At 41.6% G+C, this 21,032-nt stretch overlaps 1 protein-coding gene across 2 annotated transcripts; it reads right to left on the reverse strand.

Annotated features, from left to right (window-relative positions):
• Positions 1-10,648: 10,648 nt before the first annotated feature.
• Positions 10,649-20,798, reverse strand: SLC35G1 (solute carrier family 35 member G1). Of its 2 annotated transcripts, none has more exons than XM_013054728.2 (3): positions 20,533-20,798; positions 15,831-15,939; positions 10,649-13,673 (listed from the first exon to the last, which is right to left on the reverse strand). In XM_013054728.2, exons 1-3 carry the CDS (start codon positions 20,708-20,710, stop codon positions 12,935-12,937), a joined length of 1,026 nt encoding a protein of 341 aa, XP_012910182.1. In that variant the 5' UTR covers positions 20,711-20,798; the 3' UTR covers positions 10,649-12,934. The 2 variants fall into 2 exon arrangements, with proteins under 2 accessions (XP_012910182.1, XP_004749696.1); XM_004749639.3 differs by having other exon boundaries at positions 15,831-16,011.
• Between the last annotated feature and the right edge of the window lie 234 nt (positions 20,799-21,032).

Here is a 21,032-nt window from a genome sequence, read left to right on the forward strand (position 1 = left end):
ATCTGTCTTCTGCTTAGGTCATGATCCCAGGATCCTGGGATTCAGCTCCTTAGGGCTCAACAGGGAGTCCGCTTCTCCTCTTCCCTCGGCTTTTCTCCCACTGCTCATGGTCTCTCTCTCTTTCTCTCTGTCTCAAATGAATAAATAAAATCTTTAGAAATAAATAAATAAATGAAAGTAGAGGACCAATATAAGATTGTCAACTTCTGTATTTGTAAAGACATTAAAAAAAAAAAAAAAAGGACAAAGCTATCCACACAATGGGTATTCACTATTATCATCCTTTCATAACTAAGAGGTATTTAACCTCTAAATATAGAAAAAGCATAATGTAAACACATGGCCAATTTAGCGTGACATGTTCATTTCACTGAGGCCTGTTTATATGGGCTCCAGCTTTGGGGGTCAGTCCTAGCTGAGCATGTATAGTCAGGTGTGTCTGCCCTGCTTGGATCCCAGCACAACAGGCTGTTCTCACAGCACACCTTGGATGGTTGCACTCTCCTGTTTCCTCTCTTGTAACCTTGGCTCTCCCTCTGACTTACTTCCCAGCCAATCTGGGTAAGTCCTGACCTGGCTCTAGGCTCTGGTTTCTCCTCCTCCCAAGGGTAACCTTACAGGTAGAACCTGTGGCACTGACTTCCACTCACTCTATGGAAATGGCATGCCAAGGTTATGACCATTTTATATCATCAACTCTGCCCTTTGTTAATGTTCAAACTCATTTATCTCTTTCTGGTTAGTGCAACATTTCTTCTGTTTTCACTTTGTTTATCTCCTCACCATTACTTCTCACAGGTGGGTTTTTTGTTTTGTTTGTGAGGTTTTTTGGGGGGGGGAATTGATCAGTACCTCGTTTCTGCTGCTCTCAGTGGCACAGTAGGTACCTTCTGCCTTCGCAGAACACATCTTCCTGGTGGTATAAGTGTTGTTCCACTGAGCCTCGTGTATGCCCTGCCCTGCCTCACCCCCTTTGGGGGAAAGTCCAGACCAATTTACCTTTTTGTATCTGTAAATGGGAAGTATGAGATCAATAGAATGTGTATACTTTGGGTCAAATTGAGTGCCTCTGTCCTTTGATGGCTGTGTGACTTTACACAAGTCTCCTTCTTAAACGTGCTGAGTCTTATCTTTCTCATCTGTAAAAGAGGGAAGAGAACATCACTCTCATAAGGTTATTCCAGGGAAGAAACAAGAGGAAAATCTAAGAACTTTGATATGTGCTGGCATATAACAGGGCTACAGAAGTGGTGGCTGTTCTTATAATCCTTCCTTACTCCCAGCATGTTCTAGAACTGGGCTATCAGACATGGAACTGCTATCTCTGGTGTGTCCACAGAGCATCTGAAATGTGGCTGGTCTCAGCTGAGATGTGCTGAAACTGTAAAATAGACTCCAGGTTTAGTGTGACTGAAGGAATGCATAATATCTCACTAATAAAGTTTTATATTGATTACATGTTGAAATGGTAGTATTTTATATATATTGGATTACGTCTGTTGGGGTCCATTATCAAAGGAATGAGACTGAGACAAAGTGAAAGTTATGTAAAGCTTTATTCTATGCCAAGCATTAGAAGTCAGACTGACCGGCCAGGGCCACCTCCGAAGAGAGCGACCCCCCCTTGGTCTTACAGGCTAGTTTTTATAGGGCACAACCGCAGACCTCTACTGCTCTCCCTTTGCTGGTAGTAGCCATGTGCCCCTGTTTCCCACCCCCCTTGTATGTGTGGAGCCACTCTTCCTTTGCTGGTAGTAGCCATGTGCCCCTGTTTCCCACCCCCCTTGTATGTGTGGAGGCGGGGGTTTGGAGCAGGTACCCTTCTTTCCATCTTGCTGGTGAGCAGACTCAGCAAGAGCATCCATGTCCTTACCATGTTTGGAATGGGCTTGGTTCTGGGTGGTGGGGCAGGCCCTAGAGGCGGGGGAAGGGAGAGGCAGCTCTTCTCTCAGATAGCAGTCACCAGGCCACCGCCCCCACTCACCCCCAGACTCACAGCTGGGAAAGAAACCACAGCATTATTACAGCATTATTGTGACAGCCACCAACTGGTGGGTTGATTGGATGTCTTTTACTTGTGTGTTTTAGTAATGGATGATTGGATGTCTTTTACTTGTGTGTTTTAGTAATGGTTACTCGGAACCAATACTAGTAACTGCTGAGGCATTTATTAAACAACAAAATGGCCTTGTTTTAGGTATGTGTTTTAGCAACGGTTACCTGGAACCAGTATCAGTAACTGCTGAGGCATTTATTAAACAACAAAATGGCTATCTAGGCAACATGGAGTCACTATGGCTAAGTAGGCCCAGGCAGGCCTTAGGGGTTTAACAGGTTTTAACGTGGAATCAGCCCCAAAAAATCAAATATATTGTTAAAATTAACTTCACCTGCTTCTTTTTACATTATTTAAGAGGGCCATCAGAAAATTCAGAATTATATATTGTCTAAGTCAGCAAAGGCTGCTATTACAAAATACCATTGACTGGGTGGCTTAAACAACTAATATTTATTTCTCACAGTTCTGGAAGCTAGGAAGTCCATGATCTAGGTCCTGGCATATTCGGTTCCTAGTGAGGACCTTCTGACTGTACACTTACATAGTGAAGGAAGAGGGCTCTGGTCTCTTCCTCTTCTTATAAGGACACTAATCCCTTAATAGGGACCCTATCTTCATGACCTCATCTAAGCCCAATTACCTTCTAAATCCCTAACCCTCTTCATACTATCACACTGAGGGTTAGGGCTTCAACGTGAATTTTGGAGGGACACATTCAGTCCATAACACATACGTAGCTTGCATTAGATTTCTACCGAACTGTGCTATTGTAGAATCTTGATTTTTGTCTGTGAAATAGAAAAAGTGGACGAAGTGTTGTCTGGGACTGTCTTTTAGAGATCACTCCTGGATGTAATGTCCGTTGATATCCCCTTTATATCCCTCTTGAGGATGTTATGTTGTCTTTATCACTTATTCAGCCTTAAACACCTGCTTTGTATTGTTAATTGCTTTTTCCATGTTCCTAGAAGATCAAAGACAGCATGTAATGAGATAGAGTGGTGTCACCTGGAAAACATTGGTCAGACACTCCATCAGATCCCCAGGGGAGGCACGACCTCAGTGAAATTATCACAGCTCAGGGCCAAGTCATGAGGGAGTGGTCAGCATACAGGCAGCAATGCTGGGTATTGACTAAGCTATGTTGGGTACAAGTAACAGAAACTGATTCGACTTTAGTCATGAGTAAGGGATTAGTTGGAGTGATAGTCCAGCTCTTGACAAAAGAGCTGGACACCTCTTGGCAGCCAGCACTCAAGGCCCACCTCACTGGACACTGTTGTCAAACAAGTCAACTATGTGCCTTCTGCTCCTGTGACTCTGCTTGATTATCAAATGATCGGAAGAGAGAAACTTGACTTTGTTCCATTCAGGTCATGGGCCCACCCACTCTTTAGGCCATTGGTGGTGGGATTCTGTATTGCCAGCCCACTAGAACTCTGTGGAATCAGGTTTGGGTGGTTCTGGGAAGGGATGGGGTTGCAGCAGAGATAATGTTATGTGTTCGCCAAATTCTCTTTTCTTTTCCTCTTCCTGGAACCAAATGAAAACCAAAGGAATCCTGCCTTCCTTTTCAGTTAGGTTAAGCTCAGTAGGATATAGGTGGAAGTGATATTCTGCATATGAAAGTCTACATGGTCATAAAATCTGCAGCAAGCTTGGAGGCTACATGTTTAAGAGGTTAGGACTTTAGGATGGATGGAGCCTGGAAGCCTGAGTCACCACTTAAAGGAGAAATGACAGAGAGCTTGTAACTTACAACTTAATTGGACTGTGATATAACTAAGAAATAAATTTTTATTGGTATACATCTGAGATTTGGGGGTTATTATACTAGCTAGGATAATTATCCTGAGTAACACGGAAGTATTGTTTTAGAAGAAAGGGGATGAGGGATGCTGGGAATACAGTATATCTCTCTGGAAAGAGTTACAATCACCAAGTACCTGGAGACCAATACGTGGAACAATGGCAATTTTACTGATATACAATGAGAAATATAACAGTTTAGGGAACCAAGGGCTTAAGCTTTTGCTTAATCCATTATCCTCTGCATTTAAAGTATGTGAGAAGCCACATTGTAATTGTGTAGATACTGATAACATGGATATACAATGAATAAGGGGTGTGATTTTATAGTTTCCAGTGGCAAGAGGACTTGACTGCATAACCATTGGCCGTGTTTCTTTTTTTTTTTTTTTTTTTAAAGATTTTATTTATTTATTTGACAGAGAGAGATCACAGTAGGAGAGAGGAAGGGAAGAGATCACAGAGAGAGGAAGGGAAGCAGGCCCCCTGCTGAGCAGAGAGCCTGATATGGGACTCGATCCCAGGACCCTGAGATCATGACCTGAGCCGAAGGCAGCGGCTTAACCCACTGAGCCACCCAGGCGCCCCCATTGGCCGTGTTTCTTAAAATGGAGTTGAAGAGTCCCTTGGGCTACACTGCAGTGTGCCAGGGGTACATAAAACTCTGGATTATTATTTTTTTTTAAAGCATGGCTTCAGTCTTAGGGTGAGCAGTAGAGTAGCAGAGTCAAGAATATAAGTTTGGAGTTTGACAGGCCAGGGTTTTAAGACCCAGGTTCTGCCACTTACTAGCAAGTGGACAAGTCACTTAACTTGGACATGTCATGTAACTTCTTCACGTCTCTATTTCCTCAATGATGAAATGAAGGCAATAAAAAGCCTTCCTTAAGGAGCTGAAAAGACTCAATGATCCAGAGCACAAAAAGCAGTTAGAAGAGTAGTTGTTACATGAAGAATACAATAAAGGGTAGTGGTTACTGTTATTGTGTTATGGGTAGAGCTCCTGATTGTGGTGATGCCATTATGCCTCTACCTTCTTCTTAGCCATTAGGGGTACTTTAGGGTGAAAAACTGGGAACTCACCATCTCTTATCATAGAGATCTCTACAATGGGAACATGCCTGACCTAGCCACCCTTGTTTCCTGCTTCCATGGCTGTTCAGCCCTTCTTCTGATTGGTACATTACACCCTTACAAATCTTCTTAGCACATCTAGGTAAGTTATGGCTAAATGTGGCTGGCTCAGAATTGAATCTGTATATTTAGGGGACCTTGCACAGTTTTGTTCTTTGTTCTGCCTTGGTTTGTGACCTCAGGAGGTGATCTCATTTCAAGGTTCTCATTATAGCTCATTGTGTATGGATTATTATAGTGTGTGTATGTCATTTTTGCATCCAGTTTTACCACTTTAAGAGCAATCTTTGACAATAATTGATGTTTGGTGTTTCCTTTCATTGACTGTGATTGTGTATGGCTACTGCTTAATAAATATTGATTATCAGGTTGAGAGAAATAAAACTAGAATATAAACTGCTATCATCACCTATTCTTTCACATCTGGCTCTTACATCCATGGAAAAGGAGAGAGGAGAAGGGCATACATAACTTTAAATCTCCAAGTCAAGAAACAGTCTTTTCACCACAGTGACAAATGCCACGGTGACTCCCTATCGTGCCTTCTTCCCCAGCTAAGGAAGTGACATGGGGTAATGGAAAGGTCAGGTCTTTGCAGTCAGGCAGACCTTGGGTAGTGGCCAACTTCATCATTTACGGGTAAGGTAGGTGACCCTATTCAACCACTTTGAACTTCAGTTTCCCATTCAGCCCATCCCCCAGAGTTGACAAGAAGCTCCTGGCCTGGATGGGACAAATTAAGTAAATATTAGTTTCCTTTCCATGTAAGAATGGTTTTGTTGGTGTGGAAAGGCAGATATCTAACTCAGGGGTGGGCAATGCTTTCTGGGATCTTGGAGGATATATATATGTATATATATTAGATTGTATTTAATGCAAAGAAATAGAGCAGAGGGAGGGGGAGAAGAAGACTCCCTGCTGAGCAGGGAGCCCAATTCAGGGCTCATTCCCAGGATTGGAGGATATATTTCTTTTCTTATCTTTTTTTAAGATTTTATTTATTTATTTGACAGAGACACAGTGAGAGAGGAAACACAAGCAAGAGGAGTGGGAAAGGGAGGAGAGGCAAGCTTCCCGTAGAGCAGGGAGCCCAACACGGGGCTCAATCCCAGAACTCTTGGATCATGACCTGAGCCTAAGGTAGACACTTAACAACTGAGCCATCCAGGAACCCCTATATTTATCTATGAAAATGCTGAAGTTCAGGATTTTCTTTTGTTATTTTCTTCAGTCATGGAGCATGTGGGAATTTTTTTTTAATTAATTAATTTATTTTTATTTTTGAGGGAGAGAAAGAGCCCACAAGCAGGGGGAGCAGCTGGCAGAGGGAGAGAAAGAAGCAGGCTTCCAGCTGAGCAGGGAGCCCCATGCAGGCCTGGATTGCAAGATCCTGGGATCATGACCTGAGCCAAAGGACTCAATGGACTGAGCCACCCAGGTGCCCCCAGCATGTGGGAATTTAAGTCCGATTTGTGGGCTGAATGAGGCAATAGGAAGTCAGTGACGGTGAGCTAGGGTGATGGCTCAGATGAAAGCAGTGAACATTTCTCTATGCATGTGTATATGGATATATATGTGGATATCTCTCTTTTACCTCCTTTTTTCCCCATCAGTTTATTTTTTATTTCGTTTTTTGACTAGGTCACATATATACATGGTTCAGAATTTGAAAGGTATAAAAAGGAATTTAGTGAAAAGACTCCTTCCTACTCTTCAGCCCCCCAATTCTTCTCCCTAAAGGTAACCAATGTTACCAGTTCCTTGTGTATCCTCTTGCAATATTCTGTTTACCTTCTTTTTATGTCAATGAATACATACTATGCTGTACTACTACCTCAATCTTACTTTTCCACTAATAATCTTGAAGATTACTCCACATTCATACATGGAAAGCTCCCTCGCTCTTCCTTAATTTATTTTTATTGTATTGTATTTCATTTTATGTATGTACTCTTAGGGCCAAGGGTAGGTAGGCCACTCCTAAATGTGCCACTTTGGCATACTGAATATTTTAAATAGAAGTTACTGAAGAGACAGCCTTTGCAAGGACACTTAGACCCTCCTCTGTCCCCCTGAAAGCAGGAAAGAAATCTCCCATGTGAAAGGTACCCTCTGTATACAAAGAAATAGAGATATCTTTATCACCAGAACTGGAAATTTAGAGCCAAGAAGGCTGTATAGATAACCCTTGTTACTTTTTACTCATTTACTAACCCAGCCCAAATACTCTTTAGAATTCCTTACTATCTGAAGCTCCCAAGGTTATCTTTGTCTTGTCATTCCTCATAGATTTATCATCTCTTTGCCTAAAAAGTATAAAAACTGTCTGGCCATTCCTTTAGGACTCAATTTCATTGCTGGGCCTCTGTGCACATGTAATGAAACTTTCTGGTTTTCTTTTCTTCCATTAATCTGTCTTATGTAAATTTAATTATTAGTCCAACTAGAAGAACCTTGGACAGAGGAAAATTTCAGTATCATTACTTATTTAGTCATTTAAGCAATTACTGGTACCATCACTTATTTAACATTAGACTAGCTCTATTTTTTTTTTTTTTTTGCTATTACAAGTAATGCTGCAATGAATAAACATGTACATTTTATTTTGCAATAAGCCAGTATATTTATAAGATAAATTCCTGAAATGGAATTTCTGGGTGGAAAAGCATATTCATTTGTAAAATGATAGATGTTGGCAAGTTGACCATCACAGAAGTTGTACCAATGCACATACTTACTTGCCAAGTATCAAAGTCTTCTGACTTTTCTAAAATGCACATACAAAGGAACTAAAACACATACATAGGAAGTAACAGAGGCAGCTTGATAATGACCCTGTGAACATTGACCAATTGGATTTCTTGTTCCTTTGCCCTCTGTTGGGTAGATAATTTGGATTGCTTATATACATTTAGAGTGGATTAACTCACGATTCTAAAATGGAACATCACATTAAAGATGTTTCCAATTTGCAAACTGTTTTTGAGCTGCATTTCAAACTGTGAGAACCTCATGAAAAAGTTGGTAGATTTGATGGTGGGCTTAATCATTGTTTTCTGTTTTTTGGTTTTTTTTTTAAGGTTTCAAATTTGATAACACTAGATATTAAATCTGCAACTTGGGAACTTTTCAGTTTTGTATTCCTTTACTCTCTTAAACATTATTGAGAACTCCAAAGAACTTCTGTTATGTGTGTTATATATAGAGAGATATTTAAAGGCAAAACTGAAAAAAAATTATTAAAATGATTCCATAATGTTAACATAAATAATATTCTTATGAAAAATAACTATTTAAAAATCGGTGAAAAGAATAGCATTATTTTTTATTATACATATCTGGCTTAATAGATGATAGCTGGCATGTGCCTCGTGCAACCCAGTGGCACATTTCCTGTGGACTGAACTTCTATGATGCAACATTGCATGCCCTGCCTTGACACGAGATACGTCTTCCCCTTACCCTCCTTCTATAAAGTCCCACCCCAATTTCTAGGGGATGATGAGCAGCGTGAAGTTTCACAGGCTCTCTGTGAATTGGTTTTCCAAGTCCAACTTCAAACCTAGTGTTCTAATAGTCTAAAACTTGGATGGGTCTTTGTGAATCACAAAGTCCCTGTTAGGGCATCTTGCAGAATTCGAAGTGAATATGGTAGCTGTATTAGATTTCATAGAAGGGGCCAAAGGGACCATGGAATGGTGTGCTTAGGGTGGTGCTCAGGCTTCATGTGCCCAACCTACATCCTAAGAATCACATTCTAATGCCCAGTGCTGACCACAGCTCCATACACCTACATTAGAGACTGACATGTTACCTAAAGACTTCTGGCTTTCATCACTAGATTACCCTCAGGAGACTAATTGTGCTTACTGAGTGAACAGATAAGGGGCTAGAAGAGCCATACTGAGTGTAGAGAATAGCATGTGGGAAACACATAGAAAATCAGGCACCTTACCCAGCCAGAGCCAAGTGTAATACAGAGGATCAGAGTTAAAGCCAGAACTGGAAAGGTGGCAACACCTATGCATAAGATAAAGACTGGTTACCCTTGGCCACCTATGTGGGCAGATTAGCCAGGAAATTGAGAACTGTCCAATAGTGGAATTATGTGCTGGTTGGAGAGAGTCAAATGAGGTTTGAAATCCATTAGACTGTTCCTGGATTTCCTGGTGAAACTGCTTAGGAGTAAGGACCCTGAACTGGGCATCATTTTGAGGAGGAGAGAGAATGTTCAACTCTACAGTATTAACTACAGTTTGATATGTAGTGTTTTTATCTTCCTTTTTGATCTACAAGTCCCTCTATGGCATTCCTTTATAGCATGGTTTGGGCAAGTAATATTCTATTTAACAAATAAGGACAGGCTTAGGTACACTTTGATTGATTCAGCTGGAAAGTGATACAACCACACTCAGATCTTCAGCCTATTCCAGTGCTTTATCTACTCTGTCAGAGTGGGCAAGTATGGGTGGGAGAAGCTGGAGGCCGAGAAAGAAACAGAAGCTCAAGCTGAGCCTTTGGAGGCCAAGAGGGTTTAGAGGACAAAGAAAAGGTGGCACAGGAAGCAGGGGAGACCTAGGAAGGAATCTCTTGGCAAATGTGGGCCAGTGGGGAGATTGATAAGAGTATTGATTTGTGATGGGACATGGGAAATGAGGTTGGAAAAGTGGGAATGGGGCCAAGTAATTTGGATAAGATGTGGTATGTGATACAGAAACATTGTGGTTCTCTGAAAACCTAAGTAACAATGAAAATGGCTTTGGGGGATGCCTGGGTGGCTCAGTGGGTTAAAGCCTCTGCCTTTAGCTCAGGTCATGATCCCAGAGTCCTGGGATCTCGTCTTGCATTGGGCTCTCTGCTCAGCAGAGAGCCTGCTTCCCTTCCTCTCTCTCTGCCTACTTGTGATCTCTGTTTGTCAAATAAATAAATAAAATCTTAAAAAAAAAAAAGAAGAAGAAAAGAAAAGAAAACAGCTTTAGGAAGGTCACTCTGGCAGTGAGGCAAGGATCTGAGTGGATGAGAGTCAAGCAGTGGGTAACCATTAGGAGACTGTTGTAATTCAACTGTGAGGTGCTCAATCATAGACTAAGCTGGTGGCAGTGGAAATGGCAAGGAAAGAATGAATCCACAAGATAATAAGAAGACAGACACTCCAGGACTTAGTGACAGATTAGCTATGAAAAGAAAAGTATAGGTTCAAAGCTGCTCTAAGCTCTGGGAGTCTAGAACAATGTAGGCCTCATTGGAATAGAAGGTTAGGGTCTTTATTTTAGAGAAATTAGATTTGATGTAACAGTATCAGAGGAACAAAAATACTGATAGATTGATGGGATGCCTGGATGGCTCAGTTGGTTAAGCTTCTGCCCTTTTGTCTCAGGTCATGATTCTGGGATTGAGTCCCACATCAGACTCCCTGCTCAGTGGGGAGATTTCGTCTCCCTCTGCCTGCCGTTCCTTCTGCTTTGTGCTCTCTCCCTGAGAAGTGAATAAAATCTTAAAAAAAAAAAAAATTGAAACTTGAGATTACATCACAGGTGAATGACTAGGGACCATATCCTTTACAAAATGAATTTTGAAGCACCTGGATGAAAAATGAAGTAAGTTAGATTAGTGAGCACATTTGTTATAATCATAGAAACCAACATATAGCCTTCTTTCATATTAACTTTATTAGTATTTATAATAAAAACAATTTATGAAAATATTCTCAAGATATAGAAACTACAATCTCTGCAAAATATACACACTCATAAATTGTTACAATACACATCCTTGTATATACTTTGGACATTATAAAAGTGTTTAAGAATGACACTCTGTAAAAGTTTAGAGAAGAAACATTTTCTCCAACCTTGGTCATATATTGTGACATTCAAGTACTTAAACCACACACTGTTGAAATAACTCATATATAGTGTACAGGCCCAAAGGGATTTAACTCTCCAAGTCCCATAGGTTCTTTCATTGTGCAAGGTAAGGAACCAGGAGAGGGTTCCCTGAGTTAATTTACCTTAGGTAGCTTAAGCAGTGGTTTACTTTCCACACGTTATCATGGAAATGAGGGAAAGGAGAAGGCCATGGAAACCCATCTTGGACAGATCCCCTCCCCAGCATCTCTATCTTTGCAGCGTGGCTCTTACAAGAGGATCTTTGAGCTCTAAAATGCTCTGATTCTGTAACTCTCTAACATTCTTGCAAAATGATGCTTCTGCAACTCTAAACTCCAAAAACTGTGGTTTAGGCTAAAGTTATAATGATAGTGTGACTCCCGTAAGTAGACTTCATTTAGGATTTGTCAGGTGGGAAGCGTTTGGGAAGATCAGCAAGCTAAAAATTTCCTCTTGGAACTACTGGAAAAGATCCTTTCTTACCAAGGCATAAACCTCAGAAGCCAAGTTCTTTCTTTCTTTGGAAGAATTATGATGAAAGGGAGAGAAAGAGCCTTTAATCGTTTAAATCTTTAGGCTTAAGATAATAACAGACGCTAGGTTGGACAGTAAGAGTTGGAAACCATTATAGCTTCACCAATAAAGAGCTGATTGTGATAAAAGAATCATTTGCGTCTACTCTCTACTTCCCAATTAACCTCCCAAGTACTCCTAAATAATGCATTCTCTCTTTAACTGCAGAGTATTGGCCTGATGAAATTCCAGATTAAAAATGTCATTTGAATTCATGAAATTAGTATCATGATACAGCACTAACATTTTATACTGATATACTAGAATTTAACAGTGATTTTTTTTTTCTGTTCAAGAAACTACAAAAGTCAATCAACCATGGATTCATATCTTTACATTTAACAAGTAACATGAAGCATTATTACATGTAATTCTATAAGGGAAAAGGACTACAAAAATAAATTTAATAGGATTACTGTATTTTAAAAAGTTGTCTTAAAAAAATATATGCCACAGTCTTCTAAATATTTGGTGTAGAGAGGGTAAGGGAGGTATCTATTAGGGTGAACCATAAGAAACCATTGTTTTTGTAAGTTAAAAAGGTAAAATTTCAGCAATTTCATATGGCTCAACCTAATAAAATCCTGAGAAAATCTTATTTGGCATCGCACTATAAATTCAAAGAGAATTTATAGAAAATCACATTTCTTGTGAGGGGAAAATACTTCAGCATGGAAATGTGCACACTGGCTATGCCAAGATTCCTCTCTTGTGGTTTAAAGACCTGAAATCTTAGAAAGTTAAGAAAAATGTAGTGCAGTTTCAAAAAATCAGAGGAGAACTTAAAATTATAGAATGATAGCTACAGTCGTGAATGCCACTGAAACAGAAAACTTCTAGCCAAACCTGGTGATTAAAAACTTTTTTTTTAAAGTTTACATATAAAAATTCTGGCATCAAAATGAAAAGGCACTTATATGGGTTAAAAGAATGATAATCATTTATAAAAGCCTTGAAAAATAAGGCCAATTCATTTGTATTATTAACACCATTAAGTAGGCACCTATTCCAAGTTTCAGCTTTGGCCTCCGAAATGGAATTAGGTTTCAAATGAATTTCCAACATAATACCAATTATAGCAGCATTATAATCAGTAAGTTTCTTAGCATCTACACTGCTCAAAGGGCATCTAAAATTTCCTACCCACATATATCCCATCAGTACCAAAAATACACTTTCAAAAATTACATATATTTATACCAGTCATAGAACTTTTTTTTTTGTCCTCTTACCGATGCCACCCCAACAGCAAAAAAAAAAAAAAAAAGAAACCCAAACCCAAACAATTGAGAAAAAAATTGCTACCACACAGACTGGCTAAATTCTTAGCTAATTAAAGACATACCATATTCAAAAATGGTACTTTAATTACGAAATTTATTAAGTATGACCAGCGAAGGAAATGCGGACTTTCCAGCTGTGTGCACGCGGGGCGTGTCTGCCCCGGGACCATGCGCGTGGCAGCAAAGCCTCATTTGGAACCCTGGCACCACTTCCGCACCGCCGCGCCGGTGCTGCTGGCTATGACGCACAGGGCCCCGCCCACCGTCCACCACGTGGGCACATCGTTAAAGAAAATAATCTGGAAGATGAACGCGAAGACCACGTCCATAGTCTTCATTATTGCCACTGGCCCTGCTTTTTCTATTTGGATGGCTTTCGTGAGAAACACCTGACCCCCCAAACCAAACAGGCCGATGAGGATGAGAAACAGCCTGTCCAAGCCGCAGTACGGCAGACTCCATTCCCCGATGATGAAGAGGACGATGATGCTCTCCAGGAGCCCGAGGATGACGTAATACCAGATGCTCAGGAAGTAGTCCACGGACTTCCCCATCTTTCTGAGGATGACCAGGGTCAGGGCCCCGAACACAGCGTGCGCCACCGCTGCAATCGTGCCCTTGAGGTGAAGGGAGTAGCTCTCGCCCCCGCCCGCGGCGCTGGCGCCAAACAGAAACGGGGGCCTCACGATAAGGATCACGCCGGTGATGGTGAAGACTGTGAAGAGGGCATCCCAAGGGCTGTATTTCTCCTTGAGAAATATGCAAGCAAAGATAGACGTGAACACGGGCGAGCTAAACGTGATGACAGTGGCGTCGGCGAGAGATGTTGCCTGGAAAGCGTAGTACAGTAGGATCATGGCCGTAGAACCCAGGACTCCTCTGAGCAAGAGGAAAATTCGTTGACCTTTGGGGCCTAAAAACCCAGTTCTGTAAATTCAAATGGAGGAACGCACATTAAACCAACTTAGTATGTTTTTAATATTGCACTTCTTGATTAAATGTAATTATTGAATGCCTAACTGTCAAAAAAATAAGGAACTGGTAAATTATAATAATGCCCACAAATGAATAATATACACCTTTAAAAAATGGTTTCTAAATATAGCTAAAGACATGAAAAGTGTTCACAGTAGAAGCAAAAATAGAAAAGAACTCCATAAATTGTATAATTATAATTCAGCAAATATAATTTTTCCTATGTTTACACAGGCTTGCAAAAAAAACAAAAAGGAAAATGTACTGAAATGTTCATAGTGGGTAAACATTAATAGATGGACTCACAGGTAATTTTTCTTCTTTATTTTCCCTCAATTTTCTACAGTAATAATAAGTGATGTTTATAATAAACACAATTTCAAGATTGAGCTGTTTCTACATAAGAAAACTTGGTGCTGACTGGTATGGATTGCCAATCTTATGAGTTTTTCTATAAAAGCTGAGGTAATGCTAAAATGTATTTTAGCCTTGGAATGTGAGAAAACTTTTGACTGTTCTCTGCAGAAGAGTTAAAATATACTGAAAAAGAACATACAGCCATTTGGATAAGTATAATAATTGCCACTCAATTTTTTTTTAATTAAATATTTACCAAGCAATGTGCTGGGTACATGTCAGGCTAGTGCAGCTTGCTGACCTGGAGCCAGCACTGAACATCTATGTGAAGTCTAGCCCTGTAGGCCTGACATGAGGACTGCTGGGTCTCTGGAGCTAGAAAGGGTGGGTCATCTTTGACTCATACTTTGAAAATACTTGGAATACCATATGCATCTTCCATGATAATGAAACATAAAATGGGTCAAAACAGATTGGTGCTAAGGATTTAAAAAACTCTTCTAATGCCTTCCCCTGACAATTCTTTTATTAAGGGGAAGATAACTGTGTTAGCGTCAGTGGTCTGTTATCACCCTTAGAAATTTCTGAAGTCTTACCATCATTTCCTAAAATACCAAGACTTGTCCACACTTCCATAGGAATTTCTGACAGTATTAATTAGTAAGTTTTCACCTTTTTCACCGAATCCTCAGGATACAGGGTGAAACTATTCCAAATGCATCTGTACTGTGTTACAGATACAAGGAGACTTTGGTGGCACCTGACTGAAGCATTTAGTTTAGGGTTTAAGCATTTTTGCCCAAAGAGAGAAAGAGCCAGACTGCCACCAGGGACCCAACTGGTCTCTTCTCTAATGGTTCTAAGTACACGGGGGTGTGTAGAGATTATAATGGGTGTGAGAGAGGCATAATTTAACCTGGGAAAGGGTGGGGATGCTGATCACTCCCCACCTAGCACCTCTTTCTCTTCCATATAGAAGGGTGGGGATCCTGATCACTCCCCACCTAGCACCTCTTTCCCTTCTATATGGACGAGAAAGAGGTGCTAGGTGGGGAGTGATCAGGATCCCCACCCTTTCCCAGGTTCCCTTCCATATAGAAGGGAAAGAAGTCCTAGTGGGGAGTGATCAGGAAGGGTGGGGAATACTACATGTGTTACATTCTACACAAAGCGCTCTGATCTATAATAAATTTTATTTGGCCCTTGCAGCCAAGGTGCCAGATAGAAGACAAAGAGTATAATTCCATCCATTTCACAGATGAGGACACTGAACATGAAACTACTTAAAAGGCCTTGCTGAAGATTACCTTTTCTCTTTCCCACATTATTAAGGTAACCTTCTATTTGCCTGGATAACAGAACAGCCCATTCTACTTAAATCTTGGTATTAGGAGACACCACTGCTTCTTCTCATTTACTTTTTTCTTCTAAACACTAGTTATGCCAAGGGAAAGAAGGGAGGGTGATACAAGATGGAGGGAACTATACAAGGAATGCTTTGTTCTCAAAATGGGGAGTGAAGAATAACTGAATCTCTTTCCCCTCTTTTGCTGGGCATGTGGTTTGTGCTTATGAGAGCATCTTCTGTGGGTGGGTCCTTGTGACTTTTTAGTAATCAGAGCCAAAGGATGTAAGAACTGGTAAATCTATGGGAGGGATAAAGCAGATGCTAGAGAATAAATAATTTAAGCAGGTCAAAAGATTTACAAACATTTGTTAATACCTTCTACTTTGCAGATAAGAAATACTTACTTTCTGTATATTAAGCAAGGGATAATGACTAGCATTTGGAACACACATCGGAATGCACTAATTTCTACAGCATGGACGTCTTGCACTTTTTTAACAAATAAAGAGGCCACTGAGAAAAGGAAGGCGGACAATAATGTATAAAACAAGCCAAGTCCAGGACAGGGTGCTTTCTTCTTGGCTTCTGAAAAAGATTAAGTTCTGGTTAGTCCTTGCTTCCAAATATATGATTTATTATTTTCAGTTAGGAATTGAGAAAAATGGTACAGTGTTAATGGCTAACAGGCTAAGAATGCTATCTCCTAAGCATTCCCATTCTCTGGATCTGAACCATTTCTCTACCAGGAATGATGAATCATTGAGCAAAGCAACAATTTAAACCCATAATTTTTGAAGCAGCTTTACCCTATAAAATGGATTTCCTTTGGCTCACTGAAGAATCACCCCTCACTTATAAGTCAAAAAGAAGTAAAAATACTTGCCAAGATGGTGAGAGAAATCTTTAAGAAATGCTTGTCAAGATGGCTGGAGAAAAAGGCTTCCAAGTGATAATTTTTATCATCTCACTGGTGAACCGGGCTTTATGAAGAAAGTATTCTTTTTTGGACAACAGTTTATAGCTGTGTCATATGGCTCCTTGTTGATTATCTTACTTCCCCAACAAGTCTGTGTACTCTTTCAGGCTGGGACCTCACTGTTTTGTTTATGCCTGGCTCACGGAAGACCCTGATTAAATATTTGCTGAATGAAAGAATACAAGAGAACTTATAGAAAGATGCCAAGTCTAACACCACTGGCGACAGCATAATCTGGGAAGTCTCTCCATTCTGTTATTTTGAACCGTTAATCATGATATCTTTTACTTTTCATGGTTTACAACTGATCTTCTGTTTACAGCATAAATTCTTCGAGGGCAGGGGGCTATGGTATCTACTCCTCTGACCTCAAAGTGCTTTAAAACAAAATTTTTTAAAAATCAGAACTGTCATTGAGCGTCAGCTTCTTGGCTAGATCTGAACCAGGAAGCTTCTGCTACTTCTGCTTTCTCGAGAGCAACACATATTCAATCCATTAACGACAGTCTGTATGAGCATTAAACTTTCGTTTTGCCACTTTCTCTATCTGAGTTACCTAAGACAAGAGTAAAACCTGTTTTGAATCTCATACCCACTCCCAACCCCATCATTCAGAAGGGAGCTAAAGGGGACAGGATAAGCAGAGAGCTCCCTAAAAGACAGGTGCACATTGAGGAATATATTAATATTTCTTTTCTTTTTTGAAATGAATACAGAAACAAGGAGAGAGTAAGAAGGAAACACTACTGACCCTCATCAGTTAAGAGGATAGCAAAATGCAAGAGTGTATGGTTTTGGCAGTTGCAGTTTATAGTAAAACTAGGATCATCATTCCAGTCTAGGAATTCACAAGATGTTACTCAGCTACAGAACAATATTGCATAATAACATTTTTTTTAAATGCCCTTCTCTGATAAATGCAAACACCAGGTAATACATTTCAACTATCTCATAGCCATGAGATACCTTTGCCCACGAGTGACAAGCACTTTGTGAATGGGGACCAAAGTATGACGATGCACAATCTTTCCAGGAGCATTCCATAGCCTGACATGTGCAGTAAAAGATGGCAATGTGGTCAGAGGCCTCGCCCTCTTCTGGTTCCAGGTACACAGTCAAAATCATTTGGAGCTAGTGGTCGTCACATCAAGGGTGATATGTTTTAAGTTCCCGAATCCTCCACTTTCTGTTCACTGCCTATGTGCTCAGATACCACGGAAACAAACTGTACATACTCACTTAGCCCATGAGAAGGAAACTTTAGAAGACTTCCAAGTTAAGCACCACAAAATACATGTCTTGGCTGTGGTCAGTCTGAGAGTTCAGCTTCTGAAACTTCAGAGTTCAGGTCCAAATAAAATAGTTTTTCTTAAAAGAAACCCAACTCATACATAGAAACTACACCCTCAGAACAGGAAGATCAAGGACAGAAAACATCTCCCTGGTCTACATTTCAAGGACCTTCTCCAACCTAAACTTTTGAATTTTTCTCCAGGAATATTTTAACTTAACATGACACTTTAACTCTTTTAAAACTTAATTTTACACCTCTGGTTCTGATTATCTTCTCTCTTGAAACACAGCCACTCACATATTTTTCTTGCTTATAAACACTTAAGGCCCATAACTGCTGACTCGAAGAGGGCAGTTGTTATAAGGCCTGGCTGAACTTGATTATTTGTTATGTGGGGGAGGCCTGGTTCTACTCAGGAAGACCTGTGTCTTACTGAATAATAATTTCCATTCTGCCAATGGAGATGGACAAAAGAGCAGCATAATCCAAAGAGGCATTTGCTTATGTAATATGTTTCTATGATCATATTCCACTACAAGCATAGCTAAAAATTTGGAAACTAAATAATTCAAATTAAGTAAGGGGTCACAGTGCAATTTCCTGAGTTAGGAGAAAACTGAAAAGTTGCTCCGTTTCTCTATTCTTTGCTTTAAACTGGTGGTTCACAACCCCGGCTGGGAATAAAAATCGATTGAGTAACTCTTTAAACTTCAATTCCCGAGTCCTACCCCAGACCCACTGATGCAGGCTCTCTGCAACTGTAGAAAGCTCCACCAGCTTGAGAACCAGTGCTACATACAGACAACTCCTCCCAGGGGCATATGAGGCACAAGAGCGAAGACAACTTCTCCTTGCTTCTGTCCAAAATCCACACTGTCCCTCAAGAAAATAAATAGGTGTCTTAGGATAGCTGTATGTTGTCTGTGAAGGTTATCCCAGAATGTAGAAAACTGTTAACAGTTTCAATCTGAACTTGAAAATGAGCTTTCTTGAGACACCCATGATCAAGCGGTTAAAATGATAACTGTTGCAAAGATCAATGACAACATTTCTCTGGCAATCCTGTTTTCGGAATATTATCTGGTTATCTTACAATAAGTACTACTAAATCTTACTGTTAGCAATTTTCTTTGCAGTTAAAATACTCCACAAGATTCCTAAGTGCAGTAGCTTATGTAGCTTTATCATTTTGCCACGTGCTGCCTGAGTGTACAGTATTTCTTTGGCTCACAACAGCGGAAACATTTAAGAGTTCAGAAGGACTGACTCAGCATTCCACCAAAATGACATTCAGCCATAATAACTGATAAGGTGAGAAATACACCTCTTCATGGGCTGCACATCTGGTCAACACAGCTCCACAGCTAGCAGGAACCCCTGCTCTGTAGCTACCAGCCCATGCATAAATAATCAGAAGTCTGATCTTTCATTAGCATTTAGGACAAACATGGAGCAAGAGTCATCTGGGGCTCCTCTCTCTAAAATATGGGAAGTTCATAATACAGGAAGGGGGACCTGGAGCTGGGTAAGAGGCACAGAAATCCAGGGTCACACTTGGTGGAGGCCACCGAGGGGATGAGATGGTGCAGACTGTAACTTTGTCTTGAAAGGCAATCTACCTTTTTCTTATTCTTCAAGGAAGATGTTCAAGGTGGGTAGAGTAGCACTGTGTTCAGCACAAAGGGCCTTGGCCTGGGTCTCTGGCATGATGAGATCCTCAACCTTGGTGCTACACAGACCTATGTCATGTCTCACCCACACATGCCAGATCTAGGGAAAAACAAGGCAACCCCCGCTCTGAGGCCCTCATCTTCCTAGGCTTCACTTTCCTCATTTGTGGAAGAAAGAGGCTGAACAAGATCAAAGTGTTTTTACAGGATACTGGGCTCTGGAAGATAGGTCTGTGAACCTCCTAACAATGTTAATGTAAGATTGTGCCTCTCTGCCTTGTTTAGGATTAACTGCCAAGAAAGTCCTTCTGTATTTGTTTCAGGTCTATGATATAATGATTCAAATTTAGAAAAATAGGGAAAAATCACAAAATATTTACTATATTAATAATGGAATGCTGGTTTAGTTCAATATGAGATATTATAAATATATTATAAAAATTTACAAGAACAAATAAGTCCTCCCAACCCCAAAAGAACCAGTAGTTCCTCTCAGTCAACTTGGCCTTTCCAAGATTCTGAGATTCTGAGGCATTTTCTACACTCTATGCTTCCTTTTTTTTTTTTTTTTTTTAAATTTTTAATTAAGTAGACTCCATGTCTAGCATGGAGCTCAACTGAAGACTTGAACTCAGAACCTTGACATCAAGACCTCAGCCAAGATCAAGAGTCCCCCGCTTAACGCACTGAGCCACCCACGTGCCCCATACTCTGCTTTTCAACTTCCCCTTGAAGGAACACCGCTTACCACCGTCATCAGTGTTCATAGTTTAGCTCCTTACCAACCTCAGCCGGCTGCGGGATGGCCTCTTACTGACCCCCCAACCTCCAACCTCCGGCAGGGCGCACCAAACTGCAATCTGACTCCGCTGTCCTGCCCGCAACACTTTAATTATAGGAACAGTTTCAGAATCCCAAAAGGGTTCCAAACACAATCAGAAACTTTCTCCGGTCTTCGCGCCAACGGGGACAAAATTCTGCTTTGCAGACCTCCAGGTGAGGGCTCGAGGGTTTCCCCCAGCTCTGAGCAGGGTAGGGATGGGGGCAGCGGTCCTCACTGAGCCCCCGGCCCGCAGCTGTGCGGGGACCCCCGCCCGCTGGCGCCTGCAACCCCACCCCTACCCCAAGGGGCAAGACCCGCGCCCGGGTCCGCACCCCACACTCACCCTGCGGAGCACACAAGCCGCACGGCGAGGAGCCGAACAGCCAGCACCTCCCGGTACCCGGCGTCCCCGCTGCCTCGGCCGCCGCGGGCTCCTCGATCGCGCCCTGCGGCGCGTCGTCCGTCAGCCGCAGCCCGGGCTCTGGCACCTCGGCTGCCCGGGAGCTGTCCAGGGGCCGCATCGCGCGGCCGGCGCTCTCCCCCGCGCCGCGGCAACTAGCGCGGGGAGCAGCGGCTCCGCTGCCCGGCTCTTCCGGCCGGCGGCGGGGCGGGGCGCATGCGCGCGCGGCCCTCCGCCCCCTGCCGGGGACCGCGCTTGTCCTCCGCTGCCCTCTTACCTTCAGCTCCTGGAGACTCCTGCGCAGGAGGAGGCCGGCCACCACCCTGGTCTGGGGCTGGTGCCCACAACTGGTCCAAGGGCGTGCTCCGCTCTGCTGCGGTCCGGCTAGACTGGCCAGCGGCTTGGAGTCATCCTTCCCCAGGCACAGCGGACCCCTTTCTGTC

This window comes from Mustela putorius, unplaced genomic scaffold, assembly GCF_011764305.1.
Source record: "Mustela putorius furo isolate JIRA1106 unplaced genomic scaffold, ASM1176430v1.1 tig00003909_pilon_pilon_pilon, whole genome shotgun sequence".
NCBI classification, from domain to species: Eukaryota; Metazoa; Chordata; class Mammalia; order Carnivora; family Mustelidae; genus Mustela; species Mustela putorius.